The sequence below is a fragment of the Lepidothrix coronata genome, unplaced genomic scaffold (assembly GCF_001604755.1).
Source record: "Lepidothrix coronata isolate B3197 unplaced genomic scaffold, Lepidothrix_coronata-1.0 Scaffold136, whole genome shotgun sequence".
Taxonomy (NCBI): Eukaryota; Metazoa; Chordata; class Aves; order Passeriformes; family Pipridae; genus Lepidothrix; species Lepidothrix coronata.
Window position 1 is genome coordinate 1,326,054 of NW_016690316.1, and position 20,398 is coordinate 1,346,451.

General features: G+C 40.0%; 1 protein-coding gene across 2 annotated transcripts in view; it reads left to right on the forward strand.

Annotated features, from left to right (window-relative positions):
• Nucleotides 1–1,887: 1,887 nt before the first annotated feature.
• PLPPR5 (phospholipid phosphatase related 5) overlaps nucleotides 1,888–20,398 on the forward strand; it is a 44,265-nt gene continuing 25,754 nt past the window's right edge. For both annotated transcript variants that reach the window (XM_017827212.1, XM_017827213.1), the window contains exon 1: nucleotides 1,888–2,153. In XM_017827212.1, coding sequence (XP_017682701.1) covers nucleotides 1,923–2,153 — 231 coding nt within the window. In that variant the 5' untranslated portion in view covers nucleotides 1,888–1,922. The remainder of the gene's footprint in view (nucleotides 2,154–20,398) is intronic.

The following is a 20,398-nucleotide window of genomic DNA, read 5'->3' on the forward strand; positions in this document are numbered from 1 at the left end:
TAATGGGTATTGGACTGCTTTAAAGTAATGGGGAATATAAACTTTGTGCTAGGCAGAATTCACCACAAGATGTCTCATGTCTCACTGAAAAATCTGTAAAGGTAGGGAGCTATCCAGCTAAGTCTGGTGAGAGCAATGCGAATGACATGATTTAGATTCTTCTGGAAAGTGTGTTAAGAACACATAAAAATAGACTGGATGTGGAATCCAGGCATGAAAAGTGTGTTCTTCAAGGGCTGATTAAAAATAAATGCATGGAGACTAACATCACTGAATATGGACAACATTTTCTAGAAGGGGGAGGAAAATGAACAGTTAAAGCCAAAGTACAATACTAGGAGAATGATTACACATTATAAAATGGAGCAATCAAATCTCATTTGTTTTTTTTAACGGCCTTTGCTATCTAAAATAAGTGGACTTTTTATGGCTAAGGTGTCCATTTAAAGACTGTTTCACATCCTTATAATATTTGGGTGGCGGTGTGTACGTTTAAGTAACTTTTTTATCTTTTTAGCTGTTGGCTTTGGGAATCTGAACTGGAGCCCACATATGGATGAATCGGGCCTTGGGCACAATCATCTATTCTAAATTTTGTGTGTGCTATGTATGTATTTTTAAGTAGAACTCTTTTGTGTTTGTATCTGTATGATTTCTCCCAGCACCAGAGCAGACTCTCCTCTTACTCTAGGATGTTAATTGGGCGAGGATAGCTTCATGGCCAGCTACAAATTTCTTTATAGCCTTTAAATGAAATCTTTGAGTATTAACTGCTTTCATGGGTATCCATATACAAAAGGGTATGTATTTCCATTCCTGGTTTTGGAAGGCTTGGGAAGTGAGGGTGGGTAGTTGTGGGACTGTGGGAAACTTCTGTTGTCAGTAATGAGCCAGAAGCACAAGTTGATCATAAAAATCAAATGTTGTATTTCATATACCTCATGATCCAAACAAGTAGTTATGCTCAGGATTAGTCTTATGCATTAACAGGCTTTTTAATATAAGCACATATAATAAAGTTGTTGGGTTGCTTTTTTTAAAGGCATCTATTTTTGAAGTATATGATGGACTCTGTTGCTAATACATAATTACAAAGTATGTCCAGAACTGCTTACATAAAAATGTCTGGCAAACCACAGAGCAAAAAATTAAGACTTATTTTCTTGCAAAATCACAGAGTCACAGAATCACACACAGTACGCGTGGGTGTTTAAAAAAAGGCTGGACACGGCACTTAGTGCCGTGGTCTAGTTGACATGGTGGTGTTCGGTCATAGGTTGCACTCGATGATCTCAGAGGTCTTTTCCAACCTAACTGATTCTGTGATTCCATGTTGAGACCTTTACCACTCCGGCGAACAGTGGCGGTCCCTTTGCCTGCCCGGCCCCGTCCGAGCTGCGGCTGTTGGCCGTGTCGGGGCCGCTTCCCGGCGCCTCCGTGACGGGTGCGGGCCGGGCCGGCAAACACCTGCGGGAGCTGCTCTGCTCGTGCACGCCCGTCGTACAGGTCTGAGTGGGTATAGAGAGAGACCCAGGTGCCCCCGGCCCGTAGGAGGGGTTCTCTTGCTAATCACGGCAGAGCCGTCCCGGGGCCGGGGAACTCCCAGATTGATCCCCCCCGGCCCGCTCCTCCCCGCCGGGTCCGGGTCCGGCGCGGCTGCCGCTCCGCGGGCGGGGCGGGGCGGAGCCGCCCCCCGTCGCCGCCGCGCTCCGCCCGCCCCCCGCACGAGCCGCGGCCGCGCTGGAGCCGGTGCCGGAGCGGCGGCCGGGCCCCGCCTGCCCTGCCCTGGCCGCGCTCCCCGCCGGGCCGACCGCGCTCCCGGCCGCCGCTGAGCCGCCCCCGCCCGCGGTGGATGCCGGCGGGGAGCGGGCGGAGCGCGCCGCCGGGGAGCGGGGCTGCCGCGGCCGCCGGAGCCCACGTACATGCGAGTGCCCCCTCCGCTCACCAGCATGCTTTACTTCCAGATGGTGATCATGGCAGGGACCGTGATGCTGGCTTATTACTTCGAATACACAGACACCTTCACCGTCAACGTGCAAGGCTTCTTCTGCTACGAGGGCGCGTACCGAAAGCCCTACCCGGGCCCGGAGGACCGCAGCGCCGTGCCGCCGGTGCTGCTCTACTCGCTGACCGCAGGAGTGCCCGTGCTGGTGGTAAGCAGGGGCCGCCCGCGCCTCCACTCTGGCGACTTGTTGGGCTGGACCGGACCGGGCCAGGGCGGGCCGCGGGTCCGGCCGGAGCGGCGCCGCCGGCGGGGTGTGCCCGGCGGGCGGGGACCCTCCGCGCTCCCGGGGCTGCGGTCCCGCGGGCCCCGGTGGGCAGCGCCCCCTGCTCCAGCCCCTGCCCCACCGCTGCCCACCCGCGCCCCTGAAGTTTATTTTTAGCTCCGGTTTATGTAACTGCTAGTGCTTCTATTACCAGCCCCGTGCGACTCCTTTTGGTAAAAATAATCTATTATTTTTCGAAACGCCTGTCGGTTGCAGGTGTGTGGGCAACCTGGGGGAAACTCGCTTGTCAGCAACCGCTTACTGATGTGTCATCCGGTACTAATGAGAAAAACCCTCTGTCAGTTTTGGTTTTTGAAAGTAACTGATATATGCAAGGAACAGGGAGCAGTTATACTTGATTTGGTTGTCTCCATATGTCACAGTTACTGATGTGTGTGCATACGAAACCTATGTGTCTCTAATTGAACGTGATCTTCTATCAATCAGTTCTAAACAGGTGTGTCTAAAAAGAGATTTATTTCATTGATTTTTCTTTGCATTTTCTTTTTTTTTGAAAACAGCTAAAAGGGAAAATCAGTGATATGTCTTCCGTTCAAGTTGTTGTGGGTATCGTTGTGTTGTCAGATAAGGAGGGCATTAGCATTATTTAGTGATCCCTGACCATACTGTGGAGCAAAGAGTGAGAGGGGAATATTTAACCATTGGAGGTGGATCATATATAGACTCACCAGGTGCATGCATAGTTACACATAAAGTCCTTGTAAAGAGTTTATTTTGATCAACTATAAGCATTAGAATAATAAAAAAATACAATAAGAAGAGGCTCTTTAAGATAGTAATTATTTGTTTCACAGATTATATTTTCAGGAAAATATGAAAAACCTAGGAAGATAAAAAGCTTCATCATGGTGATGCTATGGTAATCCCAGACACAATTTCTGCATTGTAGCACCATGAGGTCTCAGATGGTATCCAACATAAAACCTTTTAGAGGATCAGCCTTAGTATTTGAGACTTTGTTCAGTTTTTTTGTTTGGTTGGGGTTTTTTTGCTAGGGATTGAACCTCATCATTTGGCAAAACAGGTCATGTAGTCTTTTGGTTTTGTTGTTCTTTTGATTTTACTGTCAAGTACTTTACCATTTTATTTTCTTGTTTGTTTGCTCTTTTGAACCCCCAAATGCTGTTGAGATTTGAAAGGGAAGAGATTTTTTACTGGTTGTTGGTGATGTTTTCCTTTTGTTGGCCTGTGATGTTTGTTTTGCTTTTAATTCTATTTCCTTTGTTTGGCTCGGGAAGTTATAAAAATTATGTCAGATTTATGTTGAGCATCAGTTTTTCCTAATATGTGTCAGAAAAATGGATTGATAGTTTCCATTCATTTCCTAGGTGCTAGATGATTAGATGAGAAATCACCATGACATTTTGGGTTGGCAGTCTTATAATTAGCCTTGCTAAAAAGCTAATAATAGTATTTAATGATACTTAACTGTGCTTCCTTTCCCAGTCACCAGTCTTTTGGGCAAATGACATGCTTTGGGATGTCAGGGCATGGAAAACCACATTCTAGGTGCCCGTGTTGCACTTTTTAAAAAATATTTTTATTTAATTATATTACATGGAGAATTCAGCTCCTGGGAATTTCATGACTTCAACAGCATTAAGTCTAATAATTAATTTTATTAAATGAAGGCAACATTTTTCAGTCTTTGGACAGAATTCTGTTCTGATTTGCCTTGGGCAACCCTCCTGGATTTTAGTGTTTACACGGGATGACACTTTTTCAGTTGTGCAGAATATGCACATTGTCTTTGTTTGTTCTTTTCATTGAAAGAAGTGGTGAAGGTAGTATTTCTTCACCAAAGAAACTTGTATGTTTTCAGCTGTGGTTGAAATTTCTTCCCAAGATTTCAGAGATTAATTACATTGCCTTCTATTTAATTTGTTTCTCGTCTATGACAGTTTGTACATACGTGTTCTGTAGTCTTTTTCTGTAAATGAAATATAAAAATGAATCATTTAACAAAGCTAAATTTCTGTCTGTAAGGATAAAAATGTAGACCAGTGAAGAAAATGGATTTCTACAAATGCAATTGTACTATTCTTTTTCAAAATCGTTATTGTCCTCAAATATAGCATACTAAATACTATGATTTATGAGTTTTTAAAAAAATCATTTTTGCTGTTTCTGGAGTTTTGAGATAGAGCAACAAAGTCTTTACCTTGGTGTTTGCAGCAGCCGAGTTTTTTTGAGGCATGGGACTTGTGAATTGGAGCCATAGAGTGCTTCAAGGTAAGCCTGGTTCTCTTAAAGTGACTCAATTAATGGCTTCATTGCATGGAGTTTTAATGAAGTTGCTCAAAAGTCAGAGGAGTTTTCCCAGTGACTTTCCTCTTTCCACATGCCTGCTATTAGAAAAGTGGAAAAGTAAAGCACCAGTAGCTGGATCTGTCTTGATAAGCAGCTCATCAGCAGTGGGTCTCCTGGGGCTGTGAGGCTGTCACATGGCTGCTCATCCAAAACTCCAGTGTTACATCAGAGATGCTGTAGCAGATCTCAGTGTCAAGCCATGAGGTTGAGCTGAGTGTCTGGTCACAGGGCAGCAACATGCATATGCTGAGCTGTGAATATCAAGCTGTGTCCTTTGACAAGGATGTATTGTGAGCCCTGCGCTAATCATGGGAACTTTGAGGTTAGTCTTCAAAGTGCTACTTCCTGCTAATGCATTTGTGCAGCCTTAGTACAGCATTGCTGCCATGCCTGAGTCCATCTGCTTCCCCGTTCCCATCTGCCCCCATGCTATCCAAGGACGGATGCAGCTGGCTGTCAAGGCACAGGTGCTCAGGAGTCTGATCTGGGAAAATGTAGTCCTAAGGCAGAAGCAGACTGCTAGCTCTACTGCAGTGCTTGGCTTGCAAGTGCTCTGGCATAGGAAGGGGAAACTGCCTGAAGGAAGGAGGTTTCGTACTCTGCACTTGGTGCTTACTGGGTGTGTATATCTACAGCCTTTGGTCAAGTAATTACAATGTATTTACCAAGCGTTTGGTCAGCCCTGAATTGGTCGGGCAGTTGGACTAGCTTTTCTGTAGGTTTCATGAAATAAAGCAGGATACAGTAGAAGGTTGGTTTTGTGTGGGTTATCTCTAAAGGATGTATGCACCGTTTCTTATCTGTCAAATCTGTAGTTTTTGAGTTCTTCCACTGGAGAATTTTGAGGGCCCAGAAGATTGGATTTGTTTTTTAAAAAAAGTCTGAAAACAACTGCAGTTTAACATAAAGTATATGGCCCAGTCTGATGTAAGACTTTTATTTGTTGAAGGTCTCCTAAGTCATACTTTTACGCACAAGCAAAGTAATGCCTTGAGTAGATGTGTTTGCATAAGGAGCGTTAGGCACACTATCAGTAAAATGTGGCTGAGGTGGAAATTGCAATCAGAAGAATGGAAAAGCCGTAAGTCTGAGATTCTAGGAGGGAAGGATGAGACTTGGGCAGAGGCAGTGCCCCTGTGGGCTCCCCTCCTCCCTTCCTCCTGTTTGTCTTTGTTACTTAGGGTTGAAACAGTACTGTGCTCCCGTGCTTTTACTGTCCATAGCAGTAATATCCTGAAATCTCTGGTATACTGAGAAATTTGCAATACAAGGTTTGTTTTTTTCTTTTTTCCTTTTTTTCCCCCCTAATTTTTATCTTTAAGTCAAATGTGGAGGTGACAAGAAATAGACTCTTGAGTCTATTCGAATATGTAATAAGCATAAAACTGCTAGCTGAGAGCTCAATGCTATTTAAGCCATTTCCCAAAGTGCCAGTTCTTGCTCAGTGGGCTGGTTGCTTTTTTAAACTTCTGACAGATGTAACTTGGGAAATACACGTCAGTCTAATCCTTTAGCTTCCAGCAGAATTGATTTGTAGAATGGTGAGGCTAGTGTCTCATGTTTTCAGAATCAATAGAGTGATCAGTTCTGCATTATTTCTTTCTGGTAGATCTGCATAATTTTGACCTCTTTAAAATACTAATAACTGCACTCAAGGATTCTTGTTGATTCTGCATGCTAATGTGGATTACTTAAAATATCAAAGCTGTTGAAGCAATAGATGGTATAAAACTCAATATATTTGACCTAAGACGTATGCTGACTGTCATATAAAAGCCAGGAGGAGATAATGACACATTTTCATTAAGATATGTAAACAGTTTTGTTATGCAAATGTTGTTTGTTTTTTATTTTGAAGTAACAAATGGATGACCGCAGTACTTATTCATAAAATATGCACTTCTGTTTGCCTCAGTGAATTCCTACCATATTCATATTTTTCTCTGTAAACCAATTAAGAGTAATTTGTTTTAGGATAATCCTTTTAATGTTATCACTGAAAAAATATCTGCCATTTAGATGTTAACTATTGTATTCTCTTTTTTTTTAGTAGACTGGAGGAATCTTTAGATTTACATCCTTTCCTTGTTTGGGATGTGCCAAAAATCAGGCATTCTGCCTTCAGCTTAGCTTTAATTAGTAACTTTTTCCATTCTTTTGAAGAAGAAATTTTGAATCCTGGCAAAAAAAGACTGTAAAGTGAGATGCAATTTCACTGGTTTTGTATCAAATTTATTGTACCCTGATGCTTAAGAAAAACAAGATCATTCTGTGAAAATTGAAAAAGAGAAGCTGCTTTTTGAAGGATCAGCACAGACTTCATAAGTTTCCTTTCTTCTTCAATGTCTTTGCTGATCTTTTAATACTTCCACGTCCACATAGCTCAAGAGTAGTTGAATATCTGAAGGAGATGCACCACTTGATTCCAGCACACAGATCTAGCTGATGTGATTGGGCATGCTCCCTTCTCAGTCTTTCTTTCTGAACCTACTGGTCTCTATTTTCCTTCTCAGATCTGTGATTCTGTGTGCTGTGGCATGAGGGACTAATCAGATTTTATCAGGCTGAATTCTCAAAATGCTCTTGACGGAGAAGCTTTTAGTTAACCTGTAGTTCACTGAAACTGTTCTACTAGTATATAACTTAGTGCTGTACATGAAAATGGGTTCTAGATTGTGATCCACTTCAGGGACATCAAAATAGTGTTACCTGTCTGAGATGTTTCTTTATTCCTCCCCTTAGTCACAAAAAAACCAGTATCTTCACAAATGTTTCTTCAACCTGTTTTAGGCTGACTATTTTTCTACTTCATGGTTGATACCAAGTCGCTTCTGCTTCTATGGACACTTTGATAGTTTGGAAAGAAACGAAAGCACGGGGGCATTCCACTTTTGTGAGACTCCCATCTGGAGTACTGCATCCAGCTCTTGGCTCCCCAACATAGGAATAACATGGACTTGCTGGAGTTATTCCAGAGGAGGGTCACAAAGAAGATCAGAGGGCTGGAATGCCTCTGCTATGAAGACAGGCTGAGAGAGCTGGACTTGTTCAGGCTGGAGAAGAGAAGACCCTGGGGAGACCTTATAGCCCCTTCCAGTACACAAAGAGCCGAGAAGAGCTGAAAAGGGACTTTTTACAAGGGCATGTGGTGATAGAATAGGGGAAGAATGGCTTTAAATGAAAGGAGGTAGATTTAGATTAGGCATTAGGAAGAAATTCTTTTCTATGAGGGTGGTGAGACAGTGGAACAGGTTACCCAGAGACTCTGTGAATGCCCCATCCCTGGAATTGTTCAAGGCCAGGTTGGATGAGCAACCAGGCTTTGAGCAACCTAGTTGCAAGGGGTAGGAACTAGATGATCTTTAATGGTCCCTTCCAACCAAGGCCATTCTATGGTTCCATGAATCGAATAGACTTTTCTCCTGGTCTGCTACTTGAAGGAGAAGTGGCCTCTGTGCATCCTGAAGGAGACTAAAAGTATTTTGTCGTTTCTGCCAGAAACAAATCAAGGAAGCTTGATAAATAATGCAAGGATGAGCAGTTGCCAGCAGCTTTGTGTTACAGGGCAAAAAATCCTAAGTGTATGTAGCAAGGTAGTCAAGTTTTCATCTTTACAACTTCTAGAGCAAGTTGGAGGAATCGCCCAGCAAGGTGTACAGTCTATCCTAGCGTTCTTTTCTGGAAACGGTGAATTTTTTTGTGCTAGGTAGCTGCAGTATTTGAACATCTCCTGGTGCTTTTGATATGATAATGCTGATACAACAGAAGATTACAGTTTTACACCCAGAGAAATATGAATTGGGTAGACTAAGCAGCCTCTGAAGTCAAATGGAAATGGTTTTATTTGTGTGAGACACTCTTTAGCTTCTTGATATATAACCTATTTCAATAATACTGCAATTATTATCTTTGATTAGCTAAAGATTTTTAGCTTTGTGTGCCTTTTTCTTGCTGATACATTTGTCAGCTGTTAAAACTTTACATGAGTAAGGAATTGCCAGAATAATTTGATTGCTCTGTGGTCAGATTGTTCTTGTAAGGGCCCATCTGGTCTGTGTCATCATACTTCTGTTTCAACCTGTATGCACAGCTGCAACTACTTTCCTTGATAGTTTTCTTCTTCTGTTCTCAGGTGGTTGTGGGGAAGATACATAAAACTAGCAGCTTTTTCTTTTTTTTTTTTTTTAATTTGCAAATGCTAGGGACTTGAGAAAAACACTTTTTTGAAAGGGGGAATTACCCTTTTCTGAAGTGGGGGAACGCAGGAGATGTTTAAAACAAAGGGATAATTTATGTCATGCTCTTCCTTTGTGAATGGATAATTGCTTTGCAACTTTACTTAAGAATAAAAAAATAAATTGCACTATTAAGGTCTGCAGTAACTTTGTGTACCAGATGTTGGTATTGGCCTGTTGGGACACATCGTAAGACAAATACATGATTTGATAATCTGATGCTGGTTTTATCTCAGCATAAAACCACTAATCCAACAGAGCTGTAACCAGGAGAAACAATTAAAAACTCAGAACCATTGTGGATTTTCTTAGGAATTTTCTTTATCTGTCCATCTTCTTCTTGTGGTGTGATGGGTTGCGTGAGCAGCGCCTGCAGAAGTTATGTTTGTACTTCCAATTGAGTATATTTCTGCTGTGCTTAGTATGCATGCGATTTACAAACACTAACAAGATTGAGGCCATATGCTTCATCCTTTGATGGGCTCCCTGGAAGTAAAGTGGCAAGCAGATGTGAACAAGGCAGACAGGGTTCTGTTTGCAACAGCTGAATGCCTGTTTGTCCTACGAAGGATGTACTTACGTTTAAGTGAGAAATTTATAATCCAACTAATCCTGTCCGATGAAGGAATTTGTATGCGTTGTTTGTAATCTAAAATAGCAGCCTTGAAGTAATAATCAGTTTTTCAGCTAAACAGTTCTTGCTCATTGTACATCCTGCAAGATTGAGGAATGGGTGTCCATATGATACATAATAAATGACAGCCAAAGTAGAATTGTAAGTAGCTTTATCTGTTTTTTCAGCCTTAAAAGCAGTGTAATGTTTAAAAAGCTTTATATGCTCTTGCAGCATCTCATAGAAGTGCGTGACGGCCCAGCTTTCATCACGAATGGTTTTTATTTAGAGGAGTTGTGGTAACCTCATAGATTGCAAATAAAAAGTCCAGCTAAAGTGGATATGCCATATCTCTGGCGCTCAAAAAGCATGTACATGTGACATGCTATTTTAATAAGAATTATCTGTTGAAAACATAGTCCTTTGTATTCACATATAGTACTGACAAGGTGGTCAAAGAATGACTAGGAAAGCAAAAGTTCTAACACTTGCTACCTCTGATGGGCAACCTGGCTTTACTAAGATAACTTCTGTTTACCTGTGGGTCAGAATATATTAATTTTCAATGTAAAGCACTAAGAAATAAGCAATAGAAAAATTATTGTATATATTAAGACTTTTTAAAATCCGCTATTAATGTAACAAATTGTTCAGCTTCAAAATTGATTCTTAATTCTGGCTGCCATTTCCTGGGGTATGAGGCACCATAAAAACCCTTCTGGTTATACTGGATGAAAACTCAGTAGGTTGTAGATTCCACTTCTGCTTATCGTTCTGGACAACATACAGTTACCTGTAATTCTGTGTGTATTGTATAATTGTATCATAGATATCCTCTGTCTAAATTATTATACTTTGTATATTAAATGAGAATTTAATTAAACCTATATACTTCTTGATGTACAGCTAATTATATAAATGCAGTATAGCTATGTTTTAAGGGCTTTTTTCTCTACAAGTAGTATTTTTCCTTTTCTGCTGGTATTACTTCTTCCTTCTCAGCCGTGTAGGGTTAAAGAGAATGTATGAAGGCATTCAGAGTTTTTAGTTTTCTAAATAATAATTAAGGGAAAAAGCAGCTATGAAGAGCATTTCAGCTCAACAGTATTCTGCTATTCTCATTTTATTTTTTCTTTCTCTATGTAGCATTTTGAAACACCTGTTGTTTTAGGTTGGTAGGGTCATGCTGTCTCTAAAAAGGATCAGTCATAAATTTTGTTTTTTTATCAGTCAAATTCTGAACAATAGTATGAGGATTTCTTTGATCAATGTATAGTTTACCTCATTATAAATCAAGTATTAAATATTAGAATCAGTAAGTGGAACTCAGCTTCCTAGTCTAGTTATTTTGGTTAGTAATAAGGATTTCTGTGACCTGTCTGTAGCAATTTAGGGCTCAGACATGACTGAATTAATTCTGCTTAAAGATTTCTTAGTCATGGGTCAGCTGAGCTGCAGTAACCAATGACATGCAACTTGGAGCCTGTGGGGAGCATGAGGTGAAATATTTGAGCTTGACCTGCTTTAATTAAGAGTTAGACCAATATATGTTACTTTTTAGTATTTTGCACAGTGGGTGCACAGCCTGTCTGTGACGGGGCTCTGTTGACAAGTGGGGACCTCATATGGTCAAACAGCTCCTGCTGATGTCTGACCTCCCCAGGTGCAAGTCTGTTCATAAATTCATCTCTACGCAGACCAATGTGTGGATGTGCCTGAGCTTCAGCACCTACTTAATAGTACTTTGATCATACTTAACATAGATTGAGCTTGATGTCCAGAGCCTTTTCACTGTTCAATTTCTGCCTCTCCTGTTCCTGCGAGGAGTGTCCTTGGACCTCTTGGGGTGTATCAGGGCTTTGCCATGAGACCAGGCTTGAGGCTGCTGCCATCATGCATTCAAACTGCACAGATATGAGTCTGAGCATCCAAGAGGCCCGAGGGAGCAAAAGGGAGCTTATGCTGCATTATACTGTAGTCCACAAGCACATTCAGTTTGATGGTGTGAGGACAGTCCGGCTGTTGGGATGGTCCCCTTTGCCAAGTGCTCACGCTTGACTGAAGTCAGCACTTCAGTCAGTCACGGGGACTCTTTCCAGAGCATTTAGCAAAGGCAGATGAGGTTTGTAGGCAGACTGACCTTGGGGCATGTGAGTGTTTTGGGGACGTCTGCAGCTGGCAGAATGAATGTACAGAGCTGGGTTGTGAGCTCTATCAGGCTTTGCCTTGATAAGGGGATCTGACCACTCAAGCAGGAGGGACATCTAGCCTTTACTGCCTAGCTGTCAAGTGGTAGTTGTGAAATTAGGCTTCTCTGTAAAGCATTAGAAGATTTGTGCATGAAAAGAATTATACAGGAGCTAGATACATACTCATTGTTAATTAATTATCTTGGTATTGATGGAGTTTAATCGCACGCTTCCGTGCTACTTGAAATCACAAGGCTTTCCCGAGGTGGAATACTACATGTGAGTGTGTGGTGCTACTAGAATCTTTTTATGGAACCACATTTATTTTCATAGTTAATATTGCAGTTTTACTTGTTATTTCTTTTGCTTATGAATTGACTGTGATTGCTGTGTGGTTAGAATTAGAAGGAAATCGTAAAGCGGAGACTATTTCTTTAAAAAAATAAACTTATTTACATATGCAAGTGTGCGCACGTGCTGCCAGAAGAATAGTCATATTTACCTGGTTGACTTGTATCCATAGTTAGTTTAGGTGTACCTTTAACTTTGAATGCTGATGGCAAAAAAAGTAATGCCTGAAAGAATTAGTTCATTACATCAGGATGCTTAAATTATTATCGTATCACCAGATCTGTGCAAGCACCTCTCAAGGCAGCATACTTTGAATTTTTTTTCTAGTAATTTAAGTTGCTCGAATAATGAGAGATTGCATCCAACATTGATTTAAAAATACATGCTCGTACATTTACATAACAAATATGTATTTTATCTAGTACCCCTTTATTGTCTTCACAGAGAAGACCAAAAGCCAGCTCTTATAAAGTCTGCCTTGAAGACAGTGTCAAAGCTTCACAAGATCAAAAATTTTCAGATAAACATTCATCCTTAAAATACTTCTCTCACCACTTGAACTTTTTTCCAAGATTTTTGATAAAGCAGCAACATTTTACTAATATTTTACAGATCTATGCAAAGGAGGTGATCCTTGTTAAGGTAAAGCATTTTGCACTACTATATAAGTGGAAGGAGATACAGTGACATAGTGAAGAAGAGTAGCAGGGCTTACTTTGGCCAGTAGACTTTGCAATTAGTTTTCAGAATACCAGTGCATGCCTTAAAGGGCTGTTTTTATGCTCTGCTGTCTTCACAGCAAAGTATACAATCTCCTCTCTGTCTTGCAGGCATTTCCTGTACTAGGAAATTTTTGCTAAAATTTCCCACTCTTGCTGCTCCTGTTTCAGCTCATTGGCTGCTGTGCTAATGAGGGCACTTGGGACTTCCTCTTAATTCAAGCACTGCATTGTGTAAACTCCTAAACAGGGTCAGACAACATAGTGTTGCCAGCTGCACATCTGCAGCCATCTGGATTTGTAGCAGGAGCACTAAAATAGACATTGTGTAGCAGAGTTGAAAGAGTGACAAAAGTGGTGCAAATCATATTTGCAGAAAACTATGAAGAAAATGCCCCATATTTGGTCTGTAGGACATACAGTATCATTACTGAAAAGGTCTTTCTACATATATGTGTATCAAATAAAGACAAATGGGATATACTACTGCTATGCAATGTTGTGTGAAAAAGCTAGCTGGCTAACAATGCACTCCCATTGCATTGTTAAGAGCAGTGGTAAGTAATTATTAAAGCCTCTGGTGCTCATAAACAGGCCTCTGCCTCCACTTTGATGACTTCATTAAGATTCTGTTTCTGGTAAACATCACTTCAGAATCTTAATTTATTATAATAACATTCTCAAGGAGAAATAACTGCACACTGAAATTACAGCTTTCAGGTCTGAGGAAGGAGATGCAGGGGAATGGTCACACATTGTTTCATATCTGGGCTTACTAGTTGTTTGAGGTGAGTCTAGAAGAGGGACTTCTGATCTGTTTTTTTTTTGGATCCTTTCTCACTGACCAGCATCTCTAATGACTGCTATGGGAATAACTTTGTGGGTCTGCCTGAAGTCAGTGAAACTTCAGAAGTTAATTTTTGTAGGGTAGTTCTCTTTGTGTTACTCAAGTGTCAGTATAAGTTGCAGTCAGTACTTTTCTTTGAAAGCTTTTATTTGGTCACTTGTTTCCTGGCTTTCAGAGGCACTAGAAGAGTGGATTTATACTGTCAGGGTTTGTTACTGAGTAGTTTTACTGCTGGTTTTATGCTGTATGGACATATTGCACACAAGTAACCCTGATGAGAGACAGCTCAGAGTAAGTAATAGTTTTGGATCAAATGCTTCTGTGCATTGGCTTTTAAAATGTTTTAAACCCATTTTTAATGACACCTGGATCCTTTGCAATAATGCTTACAGTGCGAAGACATAAAGTATTATATAAGAAGAATGACTTTAAGGTAATACATTGAGGAGTGGGCATTACATTTTTGGACTTTTTTTTTCCTGATTTATCTGACCTGTTCAACCTTCTTCCCAAATATTTGGTATTACTCTCCTGTAAAATTGGCTTGTCTTCCTAGTTTTGTTTTATTGTTTTCTTGGGATAGCATTCATAGCTAAGATCCATGTCTTGACTTTGGATTAAGTGTTGCTGTTAATCTAGAGTGCCATAGGTTTTCACAACAAATCCAGCTCCTGTTGAAATTTGTGGGATTATTACCTTTGATTTCATCTGGAAGAAGTTAATGACCTTAATGCATTTGATGTGTTGGCAATTATACTGTAGCCTAAAATAACTGTAAAGGAAGAGATGCTTATACAGAGGCCATTATAGTAGGAGTGGAGCTAGGTATGTGATTTCAAAGACAACTATTTTATTGTGAAAATAATTTTTAGTAAAAAATGTAGTTATTTTACTGAGCTGTCTGCTTAAATTTATCATTAGGAATCAAATAGTAATTGATAATAACAAGCATAAGTAAAAAAACAATTACGTGTGTATGTTTTGCAGATACACAAGTTTTGCCACAAAAATCCAGAAAACGATTTTTGTGGAATCTTACAGGTATTAATCTTACGTACAACCTGTTTTTCTCATAGCTTTTTTAAAACACAGGGTGCTTGTACTGTTGTAGTATTTGGTCCTTCAGTTTCAGTTTTTTTGATGACAGTGGCAATTCAGTGAAAGTGGCTTTCCTTGAACTCATCTCAGGAATAATGTATCTACAAAATGTGGCTGGCCTTGAGTAGAAGTGAGATAGAAGTAAGACAGTGTGAAAAGGAGGAAATTCAGACATTCTCCTTCCTCTGAGCCTCTGAGAACAGTTGGCTACAGTCATATGCTGACTGTAAAACCACTACTTTGTGACTAGAATCTCTAAGAGATGCCTTTTATGTGATCAGTTTTTATTCAAACAGGGATGAAAGACCGTTTATGTTGAATTTTGCAATTGAATGTTCGTCCTGGGTAGAAAAGTGCAGTTGCGTAGATCACCTAAGGTTTAAAATACAGCATAACATTGCTGTTGGAAATGATCATTGGAATGGGTGGTATAAGCATTGGTATAGTGTTTGTCAAGGAATAATGTTTTCAATATGCACAGACAGATTAAGAGACCAATCTCCCTCAACAGAGAGAACAAAGTACTCTCTGGCATTTTCTTGGGCAGTCAAGAAAGAAAGGAGTTTACCAAGGCCAGGTCATAAGGAACCAACCACAGTCTTTCTCAGATGTGTCACTTGAAGTCCAGTAGAAGACTTCCTTGATACAATTGAGTGCATAGCTGAACATTTATGAAATTCATCTTCTAATAGGGAAGATAAATCACAAGGCTTCGAACATGTTGTTTTTCCTTCACAAGTGTCGTAGTATTTTAAATGTTGAAGTTAAGTGCTTGAAAAAAAGAGAAATTTAATGTAAAATTCTTCTTCAAACTCCCTAATGAAATAATTATATTTAACAACCACCTTTTTAAAGTATCAGTCAGAGATCAGAAGGCTAAAATTAGTTGATCTCTGGTCATATTACAGCTCCTCTTCCTAACGAGGTGTATTTGTAAAGTGTGGAGCTTGAAACTCTGGATAATGTCATCCTTGCTTTTTGTAAAGAGAAAATGAGAACAACTTAAAAACTGTATGAATTTCCTGCTGTAAGAATCTTATGTGGAGTATTGGAGCCTAAAGCAACTTTACAGTTTGAAATGTGAATCGATTCTTTTAGAACAGTTTTGAATTAATTTTTCTCTCTTCCCCTTGCTATTTACTAGGGGTTTTTTTACATGTAGAGATTTCCTCTAGATTAACATTTTTTTCCAAGCTTTTGGATGTTATATTTTAAAATTAGAAAAGCTCGGTGCATGTGCAAGAGTTCTCACAAATGCCTGTTATCTACTACCTCTTGCAATGTGTTCACCAAGAATAGTTGTCTCAGTATTGTGAAACTGTGCCAGTAGTTTAGATAGTTCTAGAGCCAGTTGCCAGACACTTAACTTGGCCCCCAGGCTGCCACACTGGCATTACTGAGCTTGTTTTCCCAGTGTCCTGGCCATTTCTAATTGCTGGGAGAACTGCAGAGCAGAGCAGCTGGATGTTCTTCATCTCACAGTGATACTAAAGGTTTAGGAGGCTTGAGCAGGAGCTGTAATGCCAAGGACAGTGGATAAAGAGGGCTGAATGCAGTTAGAACTAGAGTGAATTTCTCATTGAGTTGGAGTCTGGCAGGGCTGGTGCACCCTGTGGGGCTGCTGCTCATCCCTCTACTTCTGTCACAGAGCATCAAGTGCTGCAACAGGGTCTGCTCTCATGTGCCAAGACTTGTGCTCTGGCCTTTCTCTTAGTTACACTCATAAGAGAGGGGTTCTGGTAACTCTTTCTCAAAATGATCCTTTCACGTAACCAGACTTTGCTCTAGCATTGTGTGATTCCAGCCCTGGTGCTGCTCTGCAGAGACTTGGCCTGTTGGGCACTGCAGACATGCTCCAGAGGAGATGCCATTTGCACACATGATCAGTTGCTCAGTTAAGAAAAAAAAGAAAAAGGGGGGACAAAGCTCTTAGAGATTCTGCTTAAAACATTTCAGTTTCTTCTCTCATATGGTTAAGTAATGAATGAAGATAATTCAGTGAATGAAGTTGTCCATGTCTCTGTGATTATATGCTTATAGGGTTCTCTTCTGGCTTCCTGCTTATAAATGCTTGGTTATTATGTGCCTCTTGACTATCTCTACAATGTATTAAAAATACTTCCTGTCTGAAGTAACATTATTGTTTAGTAGCATATGAAATCACAGAATATGCTGAGTTGGAAGGGACCCACAAGGACCATTGAGTCCAACCCTTAGCCCTGCACAGGGCCATCCCCAAGGGCCACACCTGTGTGCCTGAGAGCATTGCCCAGTTGCTTCTTGAACTCTGTCAGGCTTGGTGCTGTGACCACTTCCCTGGAGAGCCTGTTCTAGCACCCAACCACCCTCTGGGGGAAGAACCTTTTTTCTAATATCCAACCTAAACCTCCCCTGACACAACTTCAGGCCACTCCCTTGGGTCCTGTCACTGGTCACCACAGACTATACACTAGACCTACAGATAATATTTCACTATTAGATATGTAATTTATTTTTTTTTGTAAGTGGCTATGACCAAATACATACCAGGAAATCTATTCACATTTTGATATTTGATATTTTTCTGAAAAAAAAAAAAAAGACAGGAAGACTACATATTTTTAAAACAAATTTACTGGATAAAAAAGGCTGAGTATTTTTTTCAGTGTCTGTCTCTAGAAAGAGCAATTTTCTGTTCAGATCTTTTCTCTAGACCTTCAGAAGCTGCTATACAATGTGGTCCTGTATCCCCATGCTGAATGCACAGGGGATATTTTGTATTTAACCAATAGCAGACAGATTTATCTAGGATTTGTTTTTTCATTTTCTGCAAAACTACTGGTCATTTTTCACTAAAGAAAATGTACTTCTGTGAAAATCAACCAGGGCATTGGCTATCAGTTTAAGCAAGCAAGAAGCAAAGAACAAGAAAAACACAAAGAAAATGGCCTCAAGGGAAAGCTCTGCATAATGAACTTGAAATTGCTACTGCTGGAAATACTGTTGTTGCTTTTCCTGCCAGGGCTGTCACCTCACTCAACATTTTTAACTTGAAGTGGAGAGTAGAGCAACATCACTAAAGGCCGAGGTTTATGCTGCTAGATTTTCCAAACTCTGAGACCACTATGCTCTTTGGTACATTTATGGCATCTTTGAAGAGGAAATTGGCCAGAAATACCCCATGGTCTCAAAAATTGAGAGGATAAGGTAAAGGGCAGGCATAATAAAGCATGTGGAAGCCATGTTTTTAGAAGAGATCTACACCACACTTATGAGTGGGAACTCCTAAGTGAAATGAATGGGGAGACAATGCAACTTAATTGACAACAATTTCCCTAGAGATGCATAAATAATCCCCAAGATTTTTAGCTCCAGTTCCCAGCTTCCCTTCTTATCTGATAGGGAGGTATGAGAAAGCTCATTCTAAAGAGAAAAGCAGAGCTGTGGACTGCCCAAGATGCTCATTCCCCAAAGGGACAATCCCTTGCTGTGTTATTTCTTGAAGATGGTCTCACAGAAGCCTACTTGAGTAGGGTTCAAGTCATGCCTGAATAAGAGAAATACAATGAATGAAAAGAAGTCAGAATTACAATGCACAGTATTGTAAACTGTTCTTCTTAACTTGACAAGTTTAGCACATGGATGAATATTTAGTGGTCTTTTTTAATGTAATAACTGCTTTTCAGCGTTACTCATCTTTCTGAGTGGTTGCTGTAGCTACAGCATAACCCTGAGAACTGGCAGAGAGGGAATCGTGTATTCCACAATGTTCCCTAGCCTGTGTGAATTATTTCATGAACATTTGTATATCCTAAAGTAGGTGTTAGCTAGAATAGTCTATAACTGCATACATGGAAATTTATTTCCTAATCCCAGATAGAGATTATCAACCTTAAATTTCAGGATTTATCGTGTTTAAATGCACTAATGCACCCTCAGATATCTTGTCATCCAAATGAATGTTTAATTCTCAGTTGAGTCCTGGGGTTTTATAGGCAGTTACGTGATATAGATGAGAAGGAAGGCCATAAAATAAACCTTATTAGTATTTCAGAAGTGCAGATTTAAGGTCATTTATTTATATAGGTGCTGGGTGTTGTAAACCATAGGTGACAGTAGGGGAAGTTTGTTTATGGAGTCAGTTTACTGGAAAATCAACAATGTCAGAGCTGCTCTAGCTCTAATATTTGGAATGAGTCAGGTTTGACATTTTAAGTGGAAAAACAGCTCAGAATTTAGAACCAAGTTAAGAATATACTGGATGGATCATTTTGGGAAGGCCAAATTAGATTTCTAAATTGACATACGGTGCTAAAACTAGGAACAGCTTGCCTGCATTCAGAAAAACGACTAATAGAGAAAAAACCCTGAACTTATTTGGGAGGAAGGAATCAGTGTAGAGAATGTGTGCTAAAGGCTATAAGAATCCTGTGTAGAAAACAAGGAAAGGGAGCTGGTATTAAGTGGTTGGCAATAAATATATCACTAGTTTAAAACCACAATGAAAATCAATCAGCTAATAAATTAATCAGGGGTTAAGAGGCAAAACTTCTCCTCTAACTTAAATTTTACTGGGTTAATATTTTTTTTGCATGCTTCCCTAATAATAAAGGATGATTCTTGTCTTGCTCCTTCTTGTAGCAGTTATGTACCCTGTGTTTTTATCTAAGGACTGTGAAAGTAAGTTTTTTATATATATATTCTTTAGAATACTGGAAAGCCTGCACTTTGTATTGTTAGTCTTCAGCTGAAAATTGTTCTTTTCTTATATTTTACATGCTATAGTTTTATGTCAAAAGGTTTTCTCACCCTTAGGGAAGGATGGCCTCCTCTGCTTTTAACAGATGTTAAAATATCTGTGAGCTAAGAATTTTAATATATACCTTCTGGAAATTTGTACAGTGATCTTAAGTAGTATGACCCTGTTAGAATAAGGTAAAGATACTTCTAATATCCTCTTCTTTCCATTGCAAATTATATTTCTATACCTGAACTTGTGTAGTTTTGTCTAGAGATTTGTGTTGTCAGAACATTCAGATTCTCCATTGCAATCTTTCACTGTCAGTTTAGGAATATTCCAAAAACTTTTTGCCCTAAGACTTAGAGAAAAAGTACACAAATAATTTTGTTAAATTAAATGTAATTTGTTGATTGATTATAACTTGCATATGCAGTGGAAGCGGTAATGGTGGTTCCTGTGCCAGCGGGAATACAGAAATTATTCCTTCAAGGAATATTCCAGGCATGCAAATTATTGTAAAGGGCAAGGGGGAGATCGCCCTCCTTTTCCTCTACTGTGTAGGGCTGATTATTGCCAGTGATGCTGGAGAGAAGGAGAAAGAATTGCACTGAGAAACAGAATCTCTCATGGGATTTGCTGAGATTGAAAAAGATTTTCTTTCCATTTCTGAAACATCAATAGGCTGATTATTGAGATGAGCAGTGCTTGTGCTGAAGGATGGAGGAAGGAGAACAGCTTTAGCTGAGCTGCCAGTACAGAAAAATAAAGGACCTGTATTTATTGCCAAATTCTAGAAGGATTCTGTCAAAATGAAGCCACAGAAGTATAGAGATGAATGCCTTGTGTGCTCAGTGGCATATCCCACTCTGATTACTTCTGACAGTAGAGCACTAGGCCTGCTATAGCAAAAATTTTGTCTTTAGCCGTGTTCTGCGTCCTTCTGACCCTTACATATACGTGCCCACTCTAAGAGTATTTTCATTTGGCTAAGAATGAACACTGCTCCCTGCTATTCTCAGAACAGAGGG